This window comes from Gavia stellata, chromosome 30 (assembly GCF_030936135.1).
Source record: "Gavia stellata isolate bGavSte3 chromosome 30, bGavSte3.hap2, whole genome shotgun sequence".
NCBI classification, from domain to species: domain Eukaryota; kingdom Metazoa; phylum Chordata; class Aves; order Gaviiformes; family Gaviidae; genus Gavia; species Gavia stellata.
This window is the reverse complement of record NC_082623.1, coordinates 2,440,725-2,462,105: the sequence shown is the minus strand read 5'-3', so window position 1 is coordinate 2,462,105 and position 21,381 is coordinate 2,440,725. Positions and strand designations below refer to the sequence as shown.

Here is a 21,381-nt window from a genome sequence, read left to right as displayed (position 1 = left end):
GCCGGCGCGCCGCCAGCCCCTCCACGAGCAGCACAATCCCAAATTACTCTCTGCCTTTATTATTTAAAAAAAAAAAGAAAAAAAAAGGAGGAAAACCAAGGCTGCCATTTCCTTTCTCACCTCTGAAATGGCATGGGGGGGGTGAGGAGGAGGGATGGGAGGCCAAATCCACACCATCGCCCGTGTTCACCCCAAACCCAAACGTGCTGAAGGGGTTGATTTTCATGGAAACAGCTCAGAGAGGCATTTTGCAAGGAGGGAGGGAGCGACTTCAGGTGCGCAAAGAGGATGTGGAAAGGTCCCCATTGCTTCACTGCTGGATCAGCCTCCGGCAAAGCCAGGACCCTCCAGGCACGGCGGCGAGGGGGCTGGCGGAGCCCGGTGATGCTTCACCCCAGCAGCATGGGGATGCACTGTCCTACCGCAGTCCGATGGGGATGGACGTGGCCAAGGGAACTGCAGGGTGCTGAGAAGCATCATCCCCACGTCCCGGTGGCGGTGGTGGGGTGGGGACGGCTCCGTGGGGCGATGCCATCGTGGGCAGATGGGGCTGCGGGAGGGCGGGTGGCGCAGGGCTGTCCCCGAGTGCCGGGGGAGGATGCAGATGGCGCGGGGTGGGATGCTGTCGCACTGCTATCAATCAGTGGCGGCTTTACCGAGCGCGGCAGCGTCGCCAGCGTGTAAATCAGACCAGAACAAGGCTGAGGATTTCTCTGTGAGATCTGGCCTCGCCGTCAGCATTTGCTCTGGTGACAGCGTCGCGACCGGGAGACCTTGTGTCCCTGCCGGCTGAGCAAAGGGTACGTGAGGACATCTGCGTGAGGATGCTGAGCATGCCACCACTCTGCTCTCGGGGGACAATGGCCTGGGGAGCCCGAAGAGCAGCTCCCGGCAGTCTGAACTCCCTTTCAGCACCTCCTCTGTTTTCCACCCTCCCGTGTCCCGCTGACGGAGTCCCAGCCAAGCAGGCGTCTCCCCACCCGCCGTGGCCCTGCGGGTCTTTGTAGGGAGAAATAAGGCACCTGCGGTTTCTACACCACACCCGCTCCCTTCCTGGAGCAGGGTTTATCCGGGCAACACCAGCATTTGCTCCCAAGCTGCTCCAAAGAGAGACTGGGATGGGGACAGGGGCTCTCTGGGGAGCCCTTGGGTGGCAAGAGCCAGTCTGGCCTCTGTAGATGACCTGTCCCCTTGTCCCCATCCTGCCTGGGACAGGATGGGGGATGTGGCTGGGGGGGGTTTGTCCCCCCCTCCCCACTTTCCTTAGCATCCTTTTGGCGCAGCGTAGCCCCAGGTAGCACAGTGTCCCCAGTCCCCACGGCAGCGAGGACAAGCCCAGGGAGCTGCTTTCCTGCCCTAAACCCCTCCTTTGGCCACCAAGACAGAGACCGTTTCCATTTTCCCCACATCAGGCAGTATTTCTCCAATAGAATTTAGGAATTGACTTCAACCACCTGGAGCTGGTCCCGGTCCGAGCTCACTGCCGTTTGGGCTCGAGCTTTTCCTTCCCGTGTGCTTTATTCCCCCCTCCCAATGCCGTAGGTGCCCGACAAGGTCGGTGCTGCCAAATTGCTTCATCTCTTTCCAAACTTCACCCGCCTGGAAGCCAGCCCAGCCCTCGAACCGTGCCATGCAGACATCTCTGTGCTGTGCCGTGCCAAAGCATCACTGGATTCACCGCTCTTTGCAGTCATGGTTTGCTCTGCAGGGTTTCACTTTCCTTCTCCTGCCACTTGTCCGTTCTCCCCCAGGTTTCCCCCATCGCTCCCGTGCTCCCTCCTGACCATCCTTCAGCTGACGCCCCAGAGCTGGGGCATTTCCCTGCTCCCGCTGAAAGGCGGTTGGATCTGCTCCTTCCCTGCCGCGGCGGCAGCTGGGGCAGAGCCTTGGGCGGGGGGGAGAGCGGGCGAGCTCCCTGCCTCCTCTCATGTGAGCATCTTTCATCCCTGCACGAACGTGCTCACATTTAAGGCGTAATTACTGCGTGAGTCAGCCGTTTCGGCAAACGCCCAACGGCTCCGTCCCCGCACGCCCCGATTCTTCCCGCAGCTCACCCCATGACACCCCTCCAGCCCTGGGGATGTGAGCTCGGGGTGTCACCACCCGCTGTGGCTTTCGGGCTGGGTTCTGGGGGAAGCAGGGTTGGGGATGCAGAACATCGTGTCCCCCAGGAGATGTTCAACCCCTGGGGACAGCGACGCCAGCGAAGGGGCTGTGGTCCAGCATCCACCCGATGCATCCCGGGCTGGGGCTGCCAGCGAGCGCCCGGGAGCAGGGGAGGGCCGGGCGGCTGCGATTATTCAATCTGGAGCAACCCTGACCTGCTGACAAAGGCAGAGTTATTTTTAAAAAGCAACCACTCAGCAAAATTCGCCTCTGCCGCCCGTCCTGCTGCCGCTGCCCGCCGCCGGGGAGAAATCTGGCCCGGGAAAAGTGGCTCTTGGATGCCTAAAAAAGGGGTAGGAGCGTGGTCCCTGCCCTGCACCCTCCAGGCCCCCTCCGTGGGCTCCACTGGCTTTTCGGGCTGTCGAATCCTCCACGGAGCAACGGGAGCATCGCAACCTGCTTTCCAGCACTATTTATAGCCCCACGTGCGTGGTGAGCCCAGGGGTCCCGGTGTGGCGGAGGGGAGGGCACCCCGCACGCGTACCCCCCCCGGAGCTGCCCAAAGCATCGCTCCGCTCCCTCCACAAGCAGCATGATGGATCCTGCCTGGCCCAGGGGCCTCGTTTATTGCAGGATGATGCCCGCCGCAGCGATGGCCGCGGTGCAGAGACCGGACAAGCACAGCCGCGGGGTCGCCTGGTCCTTGCCCTTGCGTAGGGTGGGAGCACGGGGCTCCCCCATCCTCACTCCCCCCTGCTCGGGCTATGGGTCAGGAGCAGCCCCGGCCTTTGCCCGTGCTGGGGGGTTGCCCTCTCCATGCCAAGGCCGGTTGGCATCGGGGAGGGATGCCGTCAGAGGAGGGTTTGGCATTTGCAGGGGAAGAGCTGGACCCTCTCCAAATTTCCAGGGCGAAAAAGTCGCCCCAAGCCACGCTGCAGCTCCAAACGCATGTCCAACTTGAGGGGCCAGCGATGCTTCACCCCTAGCCAGGTGAGACCTCGGTGCTCCCACCTTGCAGCCCCCCCCTTTCAGTCCAGAAAGACTCAGGGGGGTTTAATTTCCAATTACAGGGGGGGTGTCCGCTCCGAGACTGCCTGGCCGCTGCTCGGTGGAGGGTGTGCTCCCCGGCCCCACTCGCCTTCGCTACCCCGAGGCGGCCGCGCTGCCCGGGAGCCCTTCTTCCCTTTTATTGCCACGATGTGAATTAATACCCATTTCCTGAAGCTTTTATGGTTTCCTCCCAAATGGCTCTTACATCAGGGGGGTATTGGGTTACAGCAAACACCAGCAGCGAGGAATGAGCCTGGGCTCTGCCTGTTCCTAAATCCAGCGGTGCATTTAGGCACCGTCAGCCTCCGATCCCGCTCCCCCCTGACCGGTCCCTTCCCCGGAGCTGGGCAGATGATGCTGGCAGCAAATGACCCCTGTTGGGATGGTCGGAAAGACCAAGGACCCTCTTGAACCTCTGCATGGGGAGAGCGGGGCTGGCTGAGCCCCTCGGGCGTGGGGATTTGGGGGTGGCCCCCGGTTTCGGGGTGGTTTCGGGGTGCCATATTTGGCTGCTGGGGCTCCTGCCTCCGTCTTGCTCTGAGCGCGCACACACCTCTCGGGCTGGTTACTGTAGAAACGAAATTAGCACGGGGAGGGAATGCAATCCCAGAGCTAATTAAGGTAATTACAGCTTCACACCAGCTGCTCACGAGGTCCAAGGACCTTCTGTAACTTGTGGAGGGGATCAGTCGCTCGGGGGGACTTTGAACTCCAGCTCCTGGGGACCACGCGACTTCAGTGGCACTTGGGATGGGCTGTGTCACTCGCCACCGAGGGTGACACCGAGCTGGAGGGATGCATGGCCCCAGGTGTGCCTCCCAGATGTGCTGGCCCCATTGCAGCAGTGGGACACAGGCTGGGTTTGGGGTCTGGGGTGGGTTTGGGGTCCCTGGGGAGTTGCTTTGGAGGGGGTTTGGTGCCGGGGGGAGGTGCTCCCCAAGCCCCGGGCGTCCTGCCAGCGGTTGCACTTTACAGATGTGTCACTTTGGCTCTTCAACCAGGGACGCGCTGACCCGGCGGGGAGGGAAACCGCAACCGGGTCAGGGTCCCCTTCCATCGCACAGGGACTGGCTGGCCGAGGCCGAAGGGTGCAGGATGGGTGCAGGCAGCAGGGAGGTGGCAGGACCCGGGGCTGGTGGGTGTCAGGGGTGTTTGGGGGGGCATGCGGAGCTGGAAATGCAGACATCTGCCCCAGGGTTGGATGAATCCACTGGGACCAGTTAGGCACACTGGGGACAATGCAGGGATGGGGTGGCCGTGGGGTTCAGTGTGGGGCCACCCCCAGTATCCAGGGGACAGGAGCATCGCCGGGTCTCCCGCAGCCTCCCATCAGCTGGTGAAATGTTACGACCTAGCGGGTGCCTTCCCACAAAACATGTTTTTTGGAGATGATTCCCGGCACCGGCCCGGGGCAGGAGCCAGGGGAATGCGGCCAAACATGTTTGCGCCGTGGCCGAAACTGCCCCGTGGCCTGGCTGTGGCCGCAGTCGGGGATGGCGGGGGCTTCGCTGCCTGGGGACCCAGTGGGCTGGCGGGGGGCCAGGGCTGGGGACAGAAACACCGTGTGCCGCGGCAGCGACGGCGGCATGTCAGCATCGGGAGCTGGCGGTGATTCACCGCTTACCAGCACACTAATATTTATTACCCAGCTTCGTTACGGGGCTGACATGAAATGTGGTGCAGGGAAGGGGGGGAAATAAATACAGCGCTGGCATGGGAGGCGGCAGCATCCCCTGTGAAACCCGATGGGTTTCCCCATCCTCCCCCCGCCGCCACTTTCTCCGGCTGGTGGATTTTGATGGAGGAAAATAAATGCTCGCAAAAATCACTCTCTCTCCCAGCTTGTCCCCATTTGCCCTGTGCTTTGGCAGCTCCGCCGGGGTGGGCTGGGACGCGGTGAGAACGGGAGCAAGGAGGGAGGGACGTCGCGAGGCAGCTCCCCTGGGATGCTCGGCCCCAACAAGGTGATGGAACCGAACCAGGACCCCCCCTCCTGCACGGGACCCCCCTCCTGCAGACCATTCCCTGCCACCTCGGAGGAAGCCGGCCACAACGTGGAGCTGCCTGACGTGCATGGACATGAGAACTGCCCCAGCTCGGTGCATGGATCAGAGGCGGCAGTGGGGCCCTGTGGGATGGAGAGGTGGGAGGGAAGGGGACAGATCCCCCGAGCCCGTCCCTAGAGCTCATCCCCAACCCCGAGAAGGGTGGTGTGGGAAGAGAGAAGCAGTCCGGGTCTGGATCCGATGGAGAGGGATGGATCCAAGGCGGAAGGACGGATCCAAGGCAGCAGGACGGAGCTTGTGCAAAGGGAAGGAGCCAAAGCCGAAGGATGGAGCTGGTGTGAAGGGAGAACTCCAGCTCAGAGGGATGGGTCGGATGCGGGAGGCTGGTTCTGCTGCAGGGGGATGGAGCTGCTGCAAACGGATGGGTCTGATGCAGAGGGATGCATCTGAGGCATATGGATGTGACTCAGAGTGATACGAGCGCAGGGGTTTGTGTCCCCCCCCCAGCCCTGCCATCAGCACGGGACTGATCCCCTCTCCCCCAGCATCTCAGGCAAATGGGCTCATCACCTCCCCTCATCCCCCCCCAGCAGAGCCCCCACCTGTGCCCACCTGTGCCTCAGTTTCCCCCTGCGGCCAAGGGGCACAGGCTGCTCCATCCCCATTTCCCTGCATGCCTCCGTCTGTCCATCCACCCCTCCAGTGGCATGGTGAGGACGGGGGCTCCGACCTCCTCCCGCAGCAGCCGGGAAGGGCTGGAGCGACACGGGGCCAGCATGAGCCACCCCCCCGGATTATTTATAACCACCTCCAAAGTGCCGGTGTGCGGCGGCAGCTCCCGGGGATATTTTTAGCCTGCTGCAGGGAATCACGGCGGCGAGCGCTCGGGAGCAGCAGGAGGAAGGGAGGGAGAGGTGCTGCAGCACGAAGCCCTGCCAGCATCCCTGCTCCAAAACCCCCCAGCCTCGCCGCCCTCCCTTTTCAGGGAGGACCCCCCCCCCGGGATGGCTGCAGGGTCACGCCTGGCCTTGGTGCCATTGCATCCCTTAATGGCCCACTGGGACCCAAGGGACCGCGTCCCCATCCCACCTGCTGCCTCCACGCTCCGAAAAGCCGGACAGAGGCAGTGGGGCTGCACCCCAGCACGGGGCGCCCACCAAAGTGCGGGGTGTCGAGGGGAGGCTGGCGGCGGAGAGGCCGCGCGGGCTGCTGCTGTCTTCTCGAGACAGGGAGACATTAGGCGAGCAGCGCTGTCTGCATCTCTAATCGGCCTCGCTCCCGCTGGCTGCCGCCTGCTCCCCCACCCAGCACCGCTGCGGAGGCTGCGGGAAATCCGGGCGAGGGCACCCCCAGGCACGCGGATCCACTCCCTCACCATGGGTGCTGTCACCGGCCCCGCCGCTGCGGCCACCCCTGCCCTGGCTGCCCGCTGGGTGGGTGCTCTGCACCCTGCAGTGCCGGCGCGGAACAGCCATGCACACACCCATGCACACGCCTGTGCACACATGCATGCACGCACAAATATACACGCACACACACGTGTGCACATCACAGGCACAGCAAGGAAGGAGCACCCATCGTGAGCTCTGGGGACGGAGGTGCCACCCAGGCCCTGCTGAGCAGGGAGGGTGCCCTTGTGCCAGCCCCCGCCCATGCACAGGGATGCCAAATGCACCGTAACTTCACCCACTGTGACCCCCTCTACACCCGGTGCTGGCAACACCCCCAAATTTTCCAGACCCCAAAACCCACTGCAGCCTGCAGGAGCTGCAGAGCACCCGGTGTCGGCTTCCCGGGCACCCCAGGACTCGGGCACCTGGGAACCTGGGCACCCAGGACGAGGGCTGGGCACCCCAGGGTGCAGGGCTGAGTACCTGAGACCAGGGACAGACACCCGAGGGACCAGGGACAGACACTCCTCCCCGGCAGCGCCGGTGGGGCGTGGGACCGAGGTGTGAAGTGCCGCCCTCCTGTTCCAGGCAGTTTCCCAGTTTATTTTCTCCCCTATTAGATTCCAGCTGGCAGGACGGTGCCTATAAATATACATAAGGGCTCATTTACATGACGGTTTATTCGGGAGCAAATTCCACAGCTGCCTGACAGACGGCTGGGTGCAGCGGGTGAGAGTCGTGCCTGAAACCAGCCGTGCCTCAGTTTCCCCATCTGCAACCTGGGCCGGGGTGGGAATAGCCTTCCCCGCATTTTTGACAATCTATTCCTGGAAAGCCCAGGCTGTTATTATCGAGGCTATTTATAGCACGGTAAATGGGTTATTAATATGATTATTCGCAGCGTGGCGATGGGTAATTGCCCCGGGTGGGGATGACACCCTGCGTGTGCGAGGTGTTGCATGGGGACGGTCTCAGCCCCAACCCGCCTCCAGCCCGGGGGAAAACTCACCCCAAAACCCCGGGGGGACATCGGGCTGTGCCTGGTGGGCGATGGGGTCCCACGGCAGAGCTGGGGGCTCACGGCTGGTGGGGGGGGTTTGGCGCTGCCATGCCCCAGCACTGGAGTCCGGCTCTTGTTTCGATCATGATGATTAGCCGAGTCACAGCTGGGGTGCTGCTAATTAAATGTATTTCTTAATTAACAAGATCACAGAGAAGGCCTGCCAGCCTGGCTTGGCTTTCAATCACGGCTGATAGGGGCAGCTGCGGCCGCAGAGGCACTGCATGGCCTGGGGTGTGATGAGCGTCCCAGTGCTCAGCCCTGCCCCGCAGCTGCCTCCACTGCTCTCCCACCCCAGGAGCCCATTTCCCCGTGCAGCAGCGGTGTGAGGAAGAGGAGGGCTCGTGCCCAGCATCATCCAGCCCTGGGTGAGATGAGTGGGGCGGCCTCAGCCCCTGGCTGTTGTGGACCTGGGGTGCAGTGAGCATGTGGGGGCTCAGCGCAGGGCTGGGCCACCCCCTGCTCCTGCCCCATGACTCAGAGCTGCTTCAGGTCCCCCCCGTCCCTCCCCGCCACCTGAGCCCTGACCAAGCCTGGCTATTAATATTAATAATAACTCCACGCAGCTGCTATTCACCGACCTCAAAGCACAACCTGAAGTAACCCTGCTCCCTAGATGGGGAAATGTCTGCTCCCCACCGGATGGGGAAACTGAGGCATGGCAACTGGGGCAGGAGCAGTGCCAGGGGCAGGGCAACCCAGGGCTTTCCCTGCTCCCCCGTAGGGCCTGGCCTGGAAGATGGGGCAGCAAAACCCCGAGGAGGTACCCACAGCCCCCACGGTGACCCACGGGTGGGTGAGCCAGAGTGGGTGGGGAGGGTTTTCCTGGCTGGGGGAAAAAAAAGAGAGCAAAAATAAATAAAAATAAATAAAAGAGCCCATTCTGCCCCCCAGCCTGAGCTCTGCCCTATGGCGATGGGCCAATATCCCTGCGGGAAGGGGGGGGCTGAGCTCGCCGGGGGGGTTCGCACATCCTCGCCCGCTGGCATGGGCAGGCGACGGCGTTGGGGCTTCTCCCCGGCTTTGGCAGTCTGGTCATGTCCTGCCGGGGAGAGCAGCAGGACTGAGTCACGTTCCAGCGGCAGCAGTGACTCACGGCTGCCCCAGCCTCCCGGGGAGCAGCCGGCACATTGCAGAGATTCCTGGATGGAGGCAGGAAAATAAAATTAAATAATAACAACTGCCAGCGCCCCCCTCCCCTTTCCTTCCCCCAGCCTCCTGCAACACAGGCGCAAACAGCAAATTCCTGCGCCACCGGGAAACACCTCCCGCCTCGCCAGACGCCGAGATGCACGACCTGGTTCTCAATTGCACGAAACACCCTTTGCCAGCAGCCTGTGGGGGCCCCCGAAAAGGAGCTGGAAGCTGCACCCCCCCCCGCCAAAGCACCCGCAAGCCTGGGGACACCCTGGCAGTGAGGTCCCGCCAGTGCAATGAAAAGGCGGGGTGCAGCTGGATGGATCCTGGGGTCTCCCTCCTGCTTTGCATTGCTCCCTGGGCGGGGTTGGGGGGGTGCAGAGCGGGATGGGGGTACCCCAGCCCTAAGGTTGCACAATCCTGGCTGTGGGTTTTTTCTGGGGGGGCATCACAGATATTTTGCATCATTTAGCATCATCTCCTGTCCCTATACCCCCCCACCCAGGGGGTACCCTCAGCCTCAGGGGAGATGGGGGTCCCATGTGTCCCTGCAGCCCCGGTCATGGCGGGAAGGATGCACCGGGGCAGGGATCCACGCGGCTGCCTTCGGCCTCGGCATATCTATTATTTAAAGCACTCGGCGGGAGCGGTGGAAGCCCCCGTGGGCTGCGGAGGCTGCACAGCGGGGAGAGGCCGTGCTGCCGCAGCTCTGGCCTGCGCAGCCCAGCGCCGCGGCACTGCGACGAGGGCGATGCTGCCGGAACGGCCCCCCGCGGCTGCACGCTCAGCATCGTTGAGCAGAGCCCCTGTGGGTCACAGGCCCTATAGGGGATGGCGCACCTGTGGAGCCCCACATCCACAGAGCAGGAGCCCCCGCCCTGCAGATGGCTGGCCCCTATGGAGTCAGCTCCTATACAACCCAACCCCGGGCATTGAAGAGCAACAGCTATTGCCCCAGTGGTGCAGCTCCCTGGAGACCAGCCCCTATAGAGCACAAAACCCCACCTCACATAGCAGAGTGCAGCCCCTATAGGGACCTGCAATTAGCACGCAAGAGAATATGCCCAACAGAGCGGTCCCTATAGAGGGGGAATGCCTGCCCTGTAGAGAAACCCCTTATAGGGCCCGTCCCTATAGACCAAAAGCCCCCAGCACGCAGAGCGGCTCCCAGGACAAGCAGAGAGCAGCCCTGCAGGCTGGGGGCGTGGGGTTTTATAGGGCCCATATGGTCCCGATCCCACCCCACACCTGGGGGGCACGTGGGGGAATCAGCCCCGCAACATGCTGAGCCCTTTCCCAGGGAGCTGGGGGGGATTGCACCGCACAGAGCCCTGCCGCGGGGCGCAGGGGCGACTGCAACATCCCTCCCACTTCTCCACGTCCCCACCGCCCACCTCTCCGCTCACTCCGTGCCCTTGAACCTCTCTGCACCCCATTTCCCTCAGCACGGGGAGGATTGGGGTGCGGTACCCAGGGTCTGGGATAAGCATGGGACAATTCAGCCTCTGCAAAGCGGCGGCTGCACTGGTGTCCTTTGCCACGGGCTGGGTTTTCTCAATGAGGGGTGGCCCGGCCCCCAGCGTAGCCATGGTGCGCGGGTTTCACAATGTATTTTGGTCAGTGCTTACAAGAAGAGGCTGTGGGGAGGGCTGCGGCGGGGGGGATTCCGGTAAATGGCCTCCGAGCCTTCCTCATTCTCAAGAATAGGAAACTGCGCGACTTCTCCACAGGGTTTCGCTTTCTGCGCGGGGAGGCGAGAGGCCAAACCGCTCCGCTTGACCATCGCTGCGACGCAGCCAAGGGACCAAAAAAGCACGGGAAGAGAAAAATTCATCAGTGCGTTTGCTGCACGTCTTGGGTGCAAAATTATCTTTTTTTGGGAAAGCAGAGTGGGGGAATCACAAGACACCCCGTGAGCTGGGTCTCTCACCAGCCTATTTTGGGGATGCTCGGGGCAGCCGAGTGATGCTGTCTCCCAGCCAGCCGCCTTTGGGGCTGGTGCAATGCCGAGGCCGTGGCAGTAACCTGCCCCAGCGCCCCATCACCCCCTCCACCCCTTGGCAGCCTCTCTTCCCCGGCAGCCCCTTTCCTGCGGCACACATGGATGCTGCAGCCGGACAGTGGTCCCTGAGGGCAGCTGGGGGCCAGGAGTGGGGTGGGCAGGAGCTGGTAAAAATAGCACCCAGGTGCCCTCTGCCCCAGAAGCGATTTCTCCTTCGGTAAACAGGAAATCTATTCTTAGGCCCATTCATGAGCCGCGGGCTGACGGCAGCTCCCCGCTCCGGGCTTGTTTTGTTCCTCGCTGACACAGGGGTGACGCCGAGGCGGAAGGCCATCACGCAGAACCTTCCAGCCCCGCGGGCTTTCCCTTGCTCGCTCTTTCCCCCCAGCAGCACCCTGTGCTCCCCGGCTTTTCCAGGGGTGCTAGGGTTTCCCCTTCACACAAGGTGGTGGTTGGAGGTGAGGGTAGTTTTGGGGTGTCTCTGGAAACCCCCCGTCCTGTTTGCTTCTGGGCTTGGCCCGTGTTGGGTGGCACCCTGAGGGGCAATTGCTTTGGCAGGGCCCTCCGCCCGACATCTATCTTCTCTCCCCCTTCCTTGATGGTATCTCTTAAGTTGGAGGAGATAAAGCCACCACGGTTTGCCCTTTCCTGGGATGGGCTGAGGAAGGAGGATGACGCTCACAGCTTCTCCTGGCTCCCCGCAGCCCCTCAGAGCGGCAATGGGTGTGGTTCATCTTTGCTCCCCATCCTTTCCCCAAGTGTTGTCCCCATTTGCAGTATCTGGCTCCAACTCGCTTCCCTTCCCCGTCTCCATGGATCCGTTTAGCCCGTGACACCCCTGGGCCCAGCCCGAGGCTGCCGTGCTTCTGGCTGCTGAGCTGGAGCTGCTGCATGATCCGGGTGCAGGCAGCAATCCCTGCCTGCCAGGGACAGCCTTCCCGGCCTGCTGGGGACAGCGGGCTCCCCCAGCTCCCTGCGTGGGTCTCCCACATCCCGTGGCTCAGACGTAGCAACTTCTGTCTGGGCAACATTTTTGGGGGGCTAAAGAGGATGCAGAGAGAGAAACGTGGGGCTGCAGCCTGCAGCGCTGGGTGAAACAATCAGGGGTGCTCGTTATGCTGATGATGGGGAGGGGAATACCCCCATGGCAGCACTGCCTGTGTGGACCCGGCCATGTCCCAGAGCATCTCTCCCCCCAGGAATGGGTGACCGAGAGAGGTACAAGGGTGGAAGGTGCTTGTGGGCAGAATGGGGTGCAGGGAAAGTCTGGGATGGGCAGGAGGGCAGGCTGGCATGGGGATGCAGGCTGGGGGTATCTGTGGTTAAGGGGTACCCCCACACTGTGGGATTGCGGCAGTGTGATGCCAGGAATGGTGACAGGCTGGGAGAGGGACATCGTAAATCCAGTGCTAGGGTCCCTGAGCCGAGTGAAGATGAGCTACAAGCTGGGTCTCTGGGGGGTGTCAGACAGGGGCTAGTTACAGAGAAGGCGATGTGGGACCCTGGTGACAATCCCACGAGGCACTCTGGAAAATACACCCCCTAAAAAGGCTCCTTGGACTGCACATGAGGGTTGCAGGTAGGATTTATCACAGCAGTCCCAATTCCACAGATGCTTTCACAAAACTGGGCATCACCCCTGCACCATCCACCGCCGGGGCCAGGCTCGGAGCAAGGCTGAGGCACTGCTGCCCTCGGGCGGCAGCCGGCGGCACGGCACAGCGGGCCGGGGCCAGGCCGGCTGCAGGGGCGCAGGCTCCCCAAAACCCCCTGGCTCACCCTCCACCTCGCGGCTCGGGTACCTCCGTCGTCTCCGTCCAGTGCAGAGAGCAAGGAGGGAGGGGAAGGGGGATCCGGCTTGTCCGTGTGGTGGCAAACGTGCCCCCGCCTTGCCCTTTTCATGAGGAGAAACCGAAACGCAGAGAGGTTGAGGATCTGCCCGAGGCTGACTGCAAGCAGGAGTGGCAGGGGGAGGTTTGACCCACCATGCAGCCCAGGAGGTGAGCATGGCCTCATTCTGCTTCGTCGCAGGAGTCTGCGTCCTCGCCTTCCTCCGGGTGCGTGATCCCAGCAGCGGAGCGCGCCATGGCCCTCATCCAGCGCTGCTTCAGCTCCTCGGTGTCGGCCACAAAGGTGTAGACCTGCCGGGACTGCGCCAGCTGGAAGAGGTGGCGGGAGTCGCCCTGGGGCAGGTCCCTCACCTGGTAGCCCAGCAGCGGGATGGAGGTGTGGGCTCGGACGTCCTGCCAAGAGCGGAGACAGCGGTGGGAGGCAGGGGACAGGCACACTGGGCTGTCCCTTGCAGATGGAGCCAAGCCCGGCCTCACCTGGGGGGCCGCGTAGATGTACAGCACGAGGGGATCATCCTGCGGGATCACGAACCAGCCCCGGGTGCCTCCCTTACCGTTCTTGTCCAGCAGCTGCAGGGAACTGCAGAGCAAACTCCTGCCTGATACCTCCGCGGCTCCTTTCTGCCAAAAAAACCAGCAAACAAATCCCTAAATACCCAGTGCAGGAGGCAGAAAGGGCACTGAGTGAAGGTCATTTCCTGGGGAATTCCCTGCCTGCTCCTGAAAACCTCCCAAAGCAGGGGCAGGCGAGGGGCCATCCCGGATGTGAGGGTCCTGCTAAGATCCGGCGGTGGAGAGAGCCCCGATGGCTGGTCCCAAGGCTCAGAGCAGGAGAGAGAGGGCTTAGCACATCCACCAGCCTCGCAATTAGCAAGCACCCTCTGACTGCTGTGGGAGCGACTCCCACCCCTCCTGCTGCAGGCACACGGCCAATCTGTGACAGCAGGGCTGGGGACCAGGGTGGCAGAGCTCAGAGGAAGAGGGACAGAGGAGCAGGGCACGGGGAGGACGGGCAGAGCTCACCTCCAGGATGCCTTTGTACTTCCCCTCCCGGTCCTCGAGCACCACGTGGCCCGTCAGGAAGACATAACACTCCTGGCACACACGGTTCAGGCGGTTCCCATCATACTGCAGCTCGGCCTTGTAGTCAGAGCAGCGAGCGCACACCACCTACAACCACCAGACAGGGACACCAGTGGGATTGGGGCAGGGTTGGGGGGTCCCAGGGACATCTCCATAAGGAGCTGAGGGGCAGGAGCAGCCCCGAGCCCAGGGAAAGGGATACAAGGCATAGGAGAGGTGCGCTCCTGCCCCAGCGGCCACCTGAGTGAGCAGGCCAAGGGGGAGGAAAGAGGGGGGGACGGGGTGACTCACATATCCACAAGCTCGACAGTGGTGTCGCCGGCGCATAATAGCGTTGAAGGGCTCCTTGCAGCGCATGCACATGGTCACCAGGTTGTCCCGCACCCACTGTGGGGCTCGGCGGCCCAGCTCCTCCGTCTGGGGGTGGGAGACAGCATTGCTGGGGCTGGGGTTGGCTAGCTGTGGTCTGCTCTCACCCTTTCCCTCCTCAGACCTTCTCCCTGTCCGTAGCCTGCCTCCCCAGCTCTGTTTAGCTAGGGAAACTGAGGCACAGCAAAGTGGGATCTCCCTGAGCTTCTGTGCAGGGCGGGTGCTGTAGGCAGGCAAGGCATGGGGAGGGCAGGAGGGTTACCTTCAATGCAGGGGTGCCTGTCTCCAGCCCATGTACTGCTGTCTTAAAGGTCTCACTCCTCTTCTCCTTCCTGTCAATGGCATCTTGGAAGGCCTAGAGGGGAAGGCAGGGCTGGAGGGGCAGTCGGGAGGAATGCCCTGACACAGGGCATCCAGCTGGGGCGAGGGAGATGTGCCGCCTCTCCCAGCACTCAGTGGTACCTTGATCCAGGCATTCATCTCCTCCCCAGACCTGGATACAAAAAGGGAGATGGATAAGCCATTGTCCCTCCTCCCCGAGGGTCTGCAGGACCGTCACCCTTCCCCTTACCTGGCTCGCAGCTCCAGCGTCCGCTGCTTTCCCGAGACCAGGAAGGTGTGAGGGAACTGCGTGTCGTTCAGCTCTCGCACCTGAGAGAGACCAAAGAAAAGACGTGGAGCAGCTGAACCCACATCCAGCACACAGGGACCTATGATGTGGGGGACAGGGACTTCCCTCAATCCCTTCAGCCCCTCAAATTCTACATGCACAAGATTTCACTGCTATTTCACAGGATCAGAGCCTATCAATCATTTCTCGTCACCCACAAAGCCACCCCTGGCTCCAGCTCCTCCCTCCTTTCCAAGGAGGTGCAGGCCAGCAGCCACATTACACCCCAGAGTGGGGTGCATTTTGGAGGAGCCAGGGGAAGCACAAAGACAAGGTGCCTGTCTGACCTTCATGCCGTCCACGTCGATGCGGAGGTGGACCTGGAACTCGGCGCCCACCTGGATGACCTTGGGCACGCAGTAGAGCAGCATGTTGTTGAACTGGGCAGTGGGGAGAAGGAAAGGCTTGGTTGGAGCCCAGCACCCACCTGCTCAGAGCTGGGGGCTTCCCTGGCATCTAGGGTCCTTCATCCCCCTGGGGCTGAGCTGGTCCTTGGGAAGAACCCAGCCTAAAAAGTGGCTGCTTCTGCCCCAGCTCTGTCCCACTCTGAAAAGGTGAAGCGCTCTGGGAGTGTGACATCCCCCAAGGGCTGCTGTGCCCAGGGGATGAACAGGTTCCCAACCACGTCCTGTACAGGGTGCCCTGCACGGGGGGCTCAAGCCCTCAGCTCTGAAGTCATCCCCTCTGTGTAGAGATGACCCAGCAACACCCCGGCCAGGCTGTGCTGCCCCTCTCCTCATTCCTATCCTATCTGCTCCCTGCCCCTTCCGCTGGGCATCCCAGCTCCCACCAGGAACAGGTACTTCTCCGATGTGCTGTTGTTGCGGGTGGAGATTTTTTGGATCGGCCCCTCCTTGATCAGCTCGTTGGAGGGATCCACAATGTCGTCCTCGAGGCCCAGACGCTGATAGACCGTCCAGAGGTTCTGCAGCCGTTCCTGGGGGAGGCAGAGGGACCTGTTTCTGTGGGGAGCTGAGCAACCACAACCTTGTCACCCCTGGGTCCCCTCCATGCCCACCCCAGACTGATCTTTGAGAGCAGCTCCCAGCCTCGAACAGCCGATCACTTCACGGCTGATCTTGCAGACATGACTTCCCCAGGCTCAGGGTGACGGGGTCAGGCATCAAGAGCAGGGTCTAACCTCCTCTGCTGAACCCACAGTGCTCCTGTCCGGTTCAGGGAAGGGCTGTGCTCCACTGAGTCACACAGCAATGAGGCCATGAGGAAATCTGGCAAATCACTGTGCTGTGAGCCGCAAAGCACTGCCAGCTGGGACAGGCACTCACCATCTCAGCGATAGCTGCGTTTGAGTGCTTGGCCACCAAGAAAATCATCTCCAGGGCCTCTGCAACGAGAAGAAAAGGGTGGAGGTTAAACACTTGCTAGGGAGCTGTGGGAGAAAACCCCTGGGTCTCTCCCTCACGGGGGAAACACGCGTGTGGCGGCTGCTGCCCTCCCCTGGACAGAACCTGAATGGCCCTGAACGCTGTGCTGGGTCCGGTCGGACTGTGCAGTGTGGCGTGGTCGGGTCCGGGGGGGACAGACAGCCCGCTCGTTTATCACTCCATCCCAGCAGGACTGGGAGCTGCTCTGATCCATAGGGGTCTGATAGCTCTCCCGGTCACTGCAGGTCTCCCTGGGGGATGCTCTGCAGGGACCATCCTTATCCTGAAACACCACCCACCTTCCCCGCTGACCTCCATAGACCCTGAAAGGGCAGATTAATCCCTCTCCCTGCTAGAAAAGGGTCAGACTGAGAGGTTTATCCAGGGGCACAGGGCAGCTGGTGAGACAACCCAGGTATCCTGCTGCCTGTGTACAACATCAGGGGTTGTTATTTCCCCTGCAAACCCACCCTGCCACTCCCCACAGTGGGGAGAGCCAGACGGAGCCCTTACTCTCTGCATCATCCCGGTCTGGGGACTCAGGCGATAGTTTTTGGACATAATCTTTCAGGAGGAGTTCGTAGCGCGGGATCCTCTGCACAGGTTCCAGCATGTGGTGCTGCAGCGTTAGGTTAGCGCAGACCTTCCTCTTCTGGGGAGAGACACCGCACACGGGGAGAGAAACAGTGACCAAGGCAGCTCCCACCCTCCGCTGCTTCCCCCTTACAGGGAGGTTTTGGGGAGCACTGCTGCGGTCCCCCACCCTGCTGTGGCCCATTACCTGGATGTCAGCAATGAGCTCCTGGAAGGGCGGGGATTTCTCTGACCAGATGGTGATGAGCTCCACAGCCTTGTCAAAGTTCTTTACATATTCGCCATACATCTTGAGGAACGGTGCAAGCTTCTGGATCACATCCCCAATCCGTGGGTTGCAGCTCCTGTGGGATTGAACCGCAGACCAGCAGCTTCCTCAGTCCAGCGGGGCAGACGGACAGTGAAGGATAAAGCGAAGGGGTGGCTTGTGAACAGTGGAGGACAGAGGTTTTTACCGCTGTGACCTGCTACGTCCCCGTACAACTTCCTGTTCTCTAGAACGGTAATGTTCCCAGCTTGCAGCCATCCCGGGCTGTTCATGCCTGGGCACACCCCTAAACCACCTGAGATGTCACCCCCCTTTTCAGAAATACCCTGATCTGGGCTGGAGTGTTTTAAGGAAGTGCTTTCCAGCACAAAGACATTTGGAGCAGAACAGGCTGAGCTCTGGTCCTGGTGGGAGACCAAATTCATCACTGCTCCCCCATTCTGGCAAAGCAACCCAGGCGTCCTGCCATCCCCTCCTGCAGCTCACCAATCCTCCATGCGCTTCTGCAGCTCTGGCAGGAAGAACCTGGCGTGGAACTGGTAGATGGAGGAGATGTTAGAAAAAATCATTTTCACCACCTCCTCTGGGACTGTCTTCCCATTTTTGGCTTCTTTCATCAGCTCTGTATAGAATATCTGGAAGAAAGAAGGGGGTGAATAAAAAGGGTCAGGAAGAGGCTTGAGGACCCCATTCGTTCCCTGAGACTGGCACATCACCCAGCGAAAAGGCCTGACTGGGCAGGAGGGAAATCCCAGGCCCCAAGAGAGAAGCAGAAGGGATGGAAGGCTTTGCTGGGACAAAAGTGTTCCCTGGTGGTGTGGTGTATAAGAAAGACAAAGGCCAGACCCATTCTCTGGCTGTGAAGACCAACAGCCCAGCATGGCTCTCATCCGTACAGCTTCATTCTCTCCAAAACCTCCAGGGAACAGTCCCTGGCCTGTGCGTACCCTGAACTGAGCCCAGGCACTGCCACAGGGTCCAAGTCCAGGCCAAGGAGCACAGGAAAATCGGCAAGTGTGGAGCCACGCTGTGGTCCTGCCTGGTTTGTCAGCATGGAGTGGCTGAGCTGTGCTGGTGGGGGCAGATGGCAGCAGGGCTATCGCTTCCCAGACTTGTGTGGTCCCCTCTGCTCCCCAGCTTACCTGGTCGAGAAGGTGGAGGCGGTTGACATAAGCCTGCTCTGTCTCCAGCAGCTCCAGAGCAATTTTCTTTTCCTCTGGTTCCTGCACGGGGAGAAGGGCTCAATCTCACGGGCTGTGACGCAAGCTTTCCCCAGCAGCCTGAGGGGATGCAGCTCTGTTCCCCAGTGTTCACAGAGCACATCAAACTGGACCTCACCCCAGGTGAGGGCAAAGGAAGGACCTCAACAAAGCATGTGGTAAAAACAAGGGTGAAAACAAAGCATTTTTGGGGCTGTCGGGGAGTCTGGCTCACATCCTCCCAGGTCACCCCTTTCTGTTTCTCCCAGAGCAATACAGGGCTAGCGATCCGGAGGGGTGGGGCAGGGTAGGGTAGGTTAACCCCACGGTCTGCAATTCCACTAAGGAATTGAACACAGTTCTGCAGAAACGTGCCTGCAGTCAGCAAAGGGCAGCACAACCCTGGGGACGCCCTGGGACGGAGCTGGCTGGGCGCACCTGCACCTCTGACCCCCATGGTGTAGTATATCAGAGCTGGAAGAGACAAGGTCTGCTTGGATCTATCTGACTATGGGGAATTTGTGCCCGAAGCACCAGGAAAGGGGCCACTTCTCTGTCACCCCATGCACCGGCCCTTGCAGGGCATGGACTTGCTCAGGGCCAGCAGGGACCTCAGCTCCGATCCAGCCCATGCGACTCCCTGCCTGAGTATGGGCACCCACCAGCCTCACCTGAGCCGCCTCCAGAGCTTACCTTGCTGCCTGGCTGGAGGTCTGGGTCCTGCTGCCTCCTCCAGTTGTCCTCACTGATCTTGTGTCGGAAAGAACGGAGGCATTTGAAGCTGAGCCCCCGCTGACCCTGCTGCTCCTCCTCCTCCTTGTTCTCTTGCTCCGCTTTGTGCCTGGCAGCCATCTGGGAGAGGCTCTGGCCCTGGCTGCCAGGGGACGCTGGAAGCTGCTGGGGCTGGCTGGTTGCAGGAGTAGCCTGGCCGTGCGGAGCGTGCTTGTCCCTCCAGGCAAATTTGCTGGCCGTGTCATGGAGGAATCAGCGTGATCAGCTCACCCGTTCCCCCAGCACAGCCCAGCCCACCCAGCTCCCAGGCCCAGGTTAAAGCCACCGTCCTCAAGCGAAGGCGATATGATGCAGCAACACCCCAGCGCTGATGTTGCTTTCCTCTGCTATGACCCTGCTGATACAAACCGGGGTCTGAAAGCCCGTACGTCCTCCAAGGGGGCCAGGATCCAGCCCCTCTTCTGCCAGTGCCTTCTGCTGATGTGGTCAGTCCCCGTCCTGCTCTAGAAAAGCACGACTCTGTGTTTATCCCACCAACAGCCATTTATTTCCTGAAGCATAGCCCTGCCCTTTGCAGCGCTTCTGCCTGTTGCCACCCTGGAGCCAAAGTGGGGAGCCAGCAGCCTTGGGCACGAGGCTTTAAAAGCCAAATAGCCAAGAGGTATCAGCCAAGACGAGGGCTTGTGTAGGTGGTTTTGCAGAGAAGGAGTTTTTTAGTGATTTTTTCTCTCTTCCCTTTTCTGGCAAAGACAAAGAAAACAGGTCCAGAGCAGGCATGGGGGAGAAGTCACACAGAGCACAGGCCGTGTCTGTTATCTGAGAGCTGGTCCCTGTGGTAAATTGCTCTGGGCAGAAACTGGAAAGTGGCATGCAGACAGGAGTGGGATGAGGAGGAGGGAAAAACCCGGATGAAACTGGCAAAGTTGAGGATAGGAGATGACTTGAGTGGCAGACACTCATCTGAAGAGGATGATGGGTCCATCCCCACGCTGATAAGCGCATATCTGTGAGCTTGGGAGTGCATCCACAGCCATGCATGCAACCCCTCCTGTCCATGGGGGCTGGCATCACCCTTCAAGTGACAGAGAGGCTTTATCTGTCCCTCCCGGTGCCTCCCAGACCTGTGCCAGCCTAAACCCACTGCCGAGATCTGACAGGGAACTTCCCTCTTTCTATTTGCACTGACTTGGGCTAAACTGTTTTCTGTTCCAGAAAACTCGTTTCGAGGTTCCCCAACTTCCCCCGAAAGTCATTAAGTTACTTTTATTTCCTCTAAATCAAACTCACGCTTCACGATAAACAACAAACACACCGCGGCAGCAAAATGGAGACAGATCAAACACCACAAATGGTTCCAATGCAACAATATCACAGGCCAAATTTCGACTGTGGGACCATGGGGACAACCACGCTGCTCTGGAGCCATCCAGAGCACAAAGCCTGGGGTAAAGCACGCAGCGGAGATGCAGGCGAAGTTCCCAGAGCAGAAGGAAATCTTGTGCCTGACCATCTTTAGGAAGGGCTGCAAAACTCATCTGCCCAACCACCCAGCCTCATTAAGGCTCACTGAGATCACCTCACTGATACAAAGAAAGGCAAGATTCGGTATCTTGATTCAACAAATGGGGGAACTGAGGCATGGAACACAACGATGACTCACCCCAAACCTCAGAATTACTTCTACACCAGAGGCAAGGCAGATCCCCTTGCTCCGATCCTGGCACACATTGTCTGTGGGTTCCAGCTCACGCTCCAAGTGAAGGCGGTTTTATGGGGCTGCCATGCAGCCCAAAAGGAACTTGCTCTCCCCTTTAACACGATTCTTTCTCTTGCCTTTCCTAGGAGCCACATCACTGCAAACGACTGGATAGTCTGAGGCTGGTGCCTGAGGCTCGTATCCTTCCAGATGCTCAAGCAGTTAATTCCCAGTGAAGACCCCTGCCTACATATTTGCAAACCAAACTCCTTTTCCCCGGCAGCAGGGGAAAAAGCATTCACCAGCCAGGCTGACTGCAAAGGTGCTGAGCGCGGAGGGAACAAGCATGCCACAACCTAACCCTGAGCCAGGCACAGAAACCTCCAGCAAAGTCAGTCACATCCCACTGAGGTTTTCAGACTTCTGTCCATGACCCCATAGTTTGAGGAAGACACCGGGACAGATCCGAGTCCTAAAGAATAGCAAATCGCCTCATCAGCTTCTCCACAGCCTCCAAACCACCTCCACAGCAGGTCTCTTCTTTCCAAAACCCACAGCCCGCGGAGCCCTAATGCACCTACAGCGCTCAGGATGCTCCCTCCTTACCATTGCTCTTCAAACATAGCCACGAGGTTCAGCACGCTCTCTTGATTGTTAGCCTCTCCCTCCATGGCACTGGCTGCACCGGCTGGGAGCGGATCCCGGCTGTAAAGGAGCTGCAGGCGCAGGTGCTGATGGCTGTGGCTCCCTTCTTTTCTCCCCCTCTCTGCTTTGAGGTGTTTC

The 21,381-nt window shown here is 60.6% G+C and overlaps 1 protein-coding gene across 1 annotated transcript; it reads right to left on the bottom strand.

Annotated features, from left to right (window-relative positions):
* Nucleotides 1-12,764: 12,764 nt before the first annotated feature.
* FGD2 (FYVE, RhoGEF and PH domain containing 2) lies at nt 12,765-21,269 on the bottom strand. Its single transcript, XM_059831009.1, has 16 exons — nt 21,205-21,269; nt 18,864-19,134; nt 18,114-18,194; nt 17,458-17,606; nt 16,891-17,047; nt 16,623-16,761; nt 16,011-16,069; nt 15,515-15,661; nt 15,012-15,104; nt 14,626-14,705; nt 14,517-14,547; nt 14,317-14,409; nt 13,977-14,102; nt 13,626-13,772; nt 13,080-13,223; nt 12,765-12,995 (listed from the first exon to the last, which is right to left on the bottom strand). Exons 1-16 carry the CDS (start codon nt 21,267-21,269, stop codon nt 12,765-12,767), a joined length of 2,013 nt encoding a protein of 670 aa, XP_059686992.1.
* Nucleotides 21,270-21,381: the final 112 nt, after the last annotated feature.

What these genes read in the sequence shown, in the direction of transcription:
- FGD2 (XM_059831009.1), bottom strand. Translation starts at nt 21,269, where the DNA reads ATGGAGGGAGAGGCTAACAATCAAGAGAGCGTGCTGAACCTCGTGGCT. An exon ending in ACCTCCAGCCAGGCAGCAAG is followed by an intron (nt 18,195 to 18,863) that starts GTAAGCTCTGGA and finishes CTCCCCGTGCAG; the next exon opens with GAACCAGAGGAAAAGAAAAT. An exon ending in ACGCTGGAGCTGCGAGCCAG is followed by an intron (nt 14,548 to 14,625) that starts GTAAGGGGAAGG and finishes TTTTGTATCCAG; the next exon opens with GTCTGGGGAGGAGATGAATG.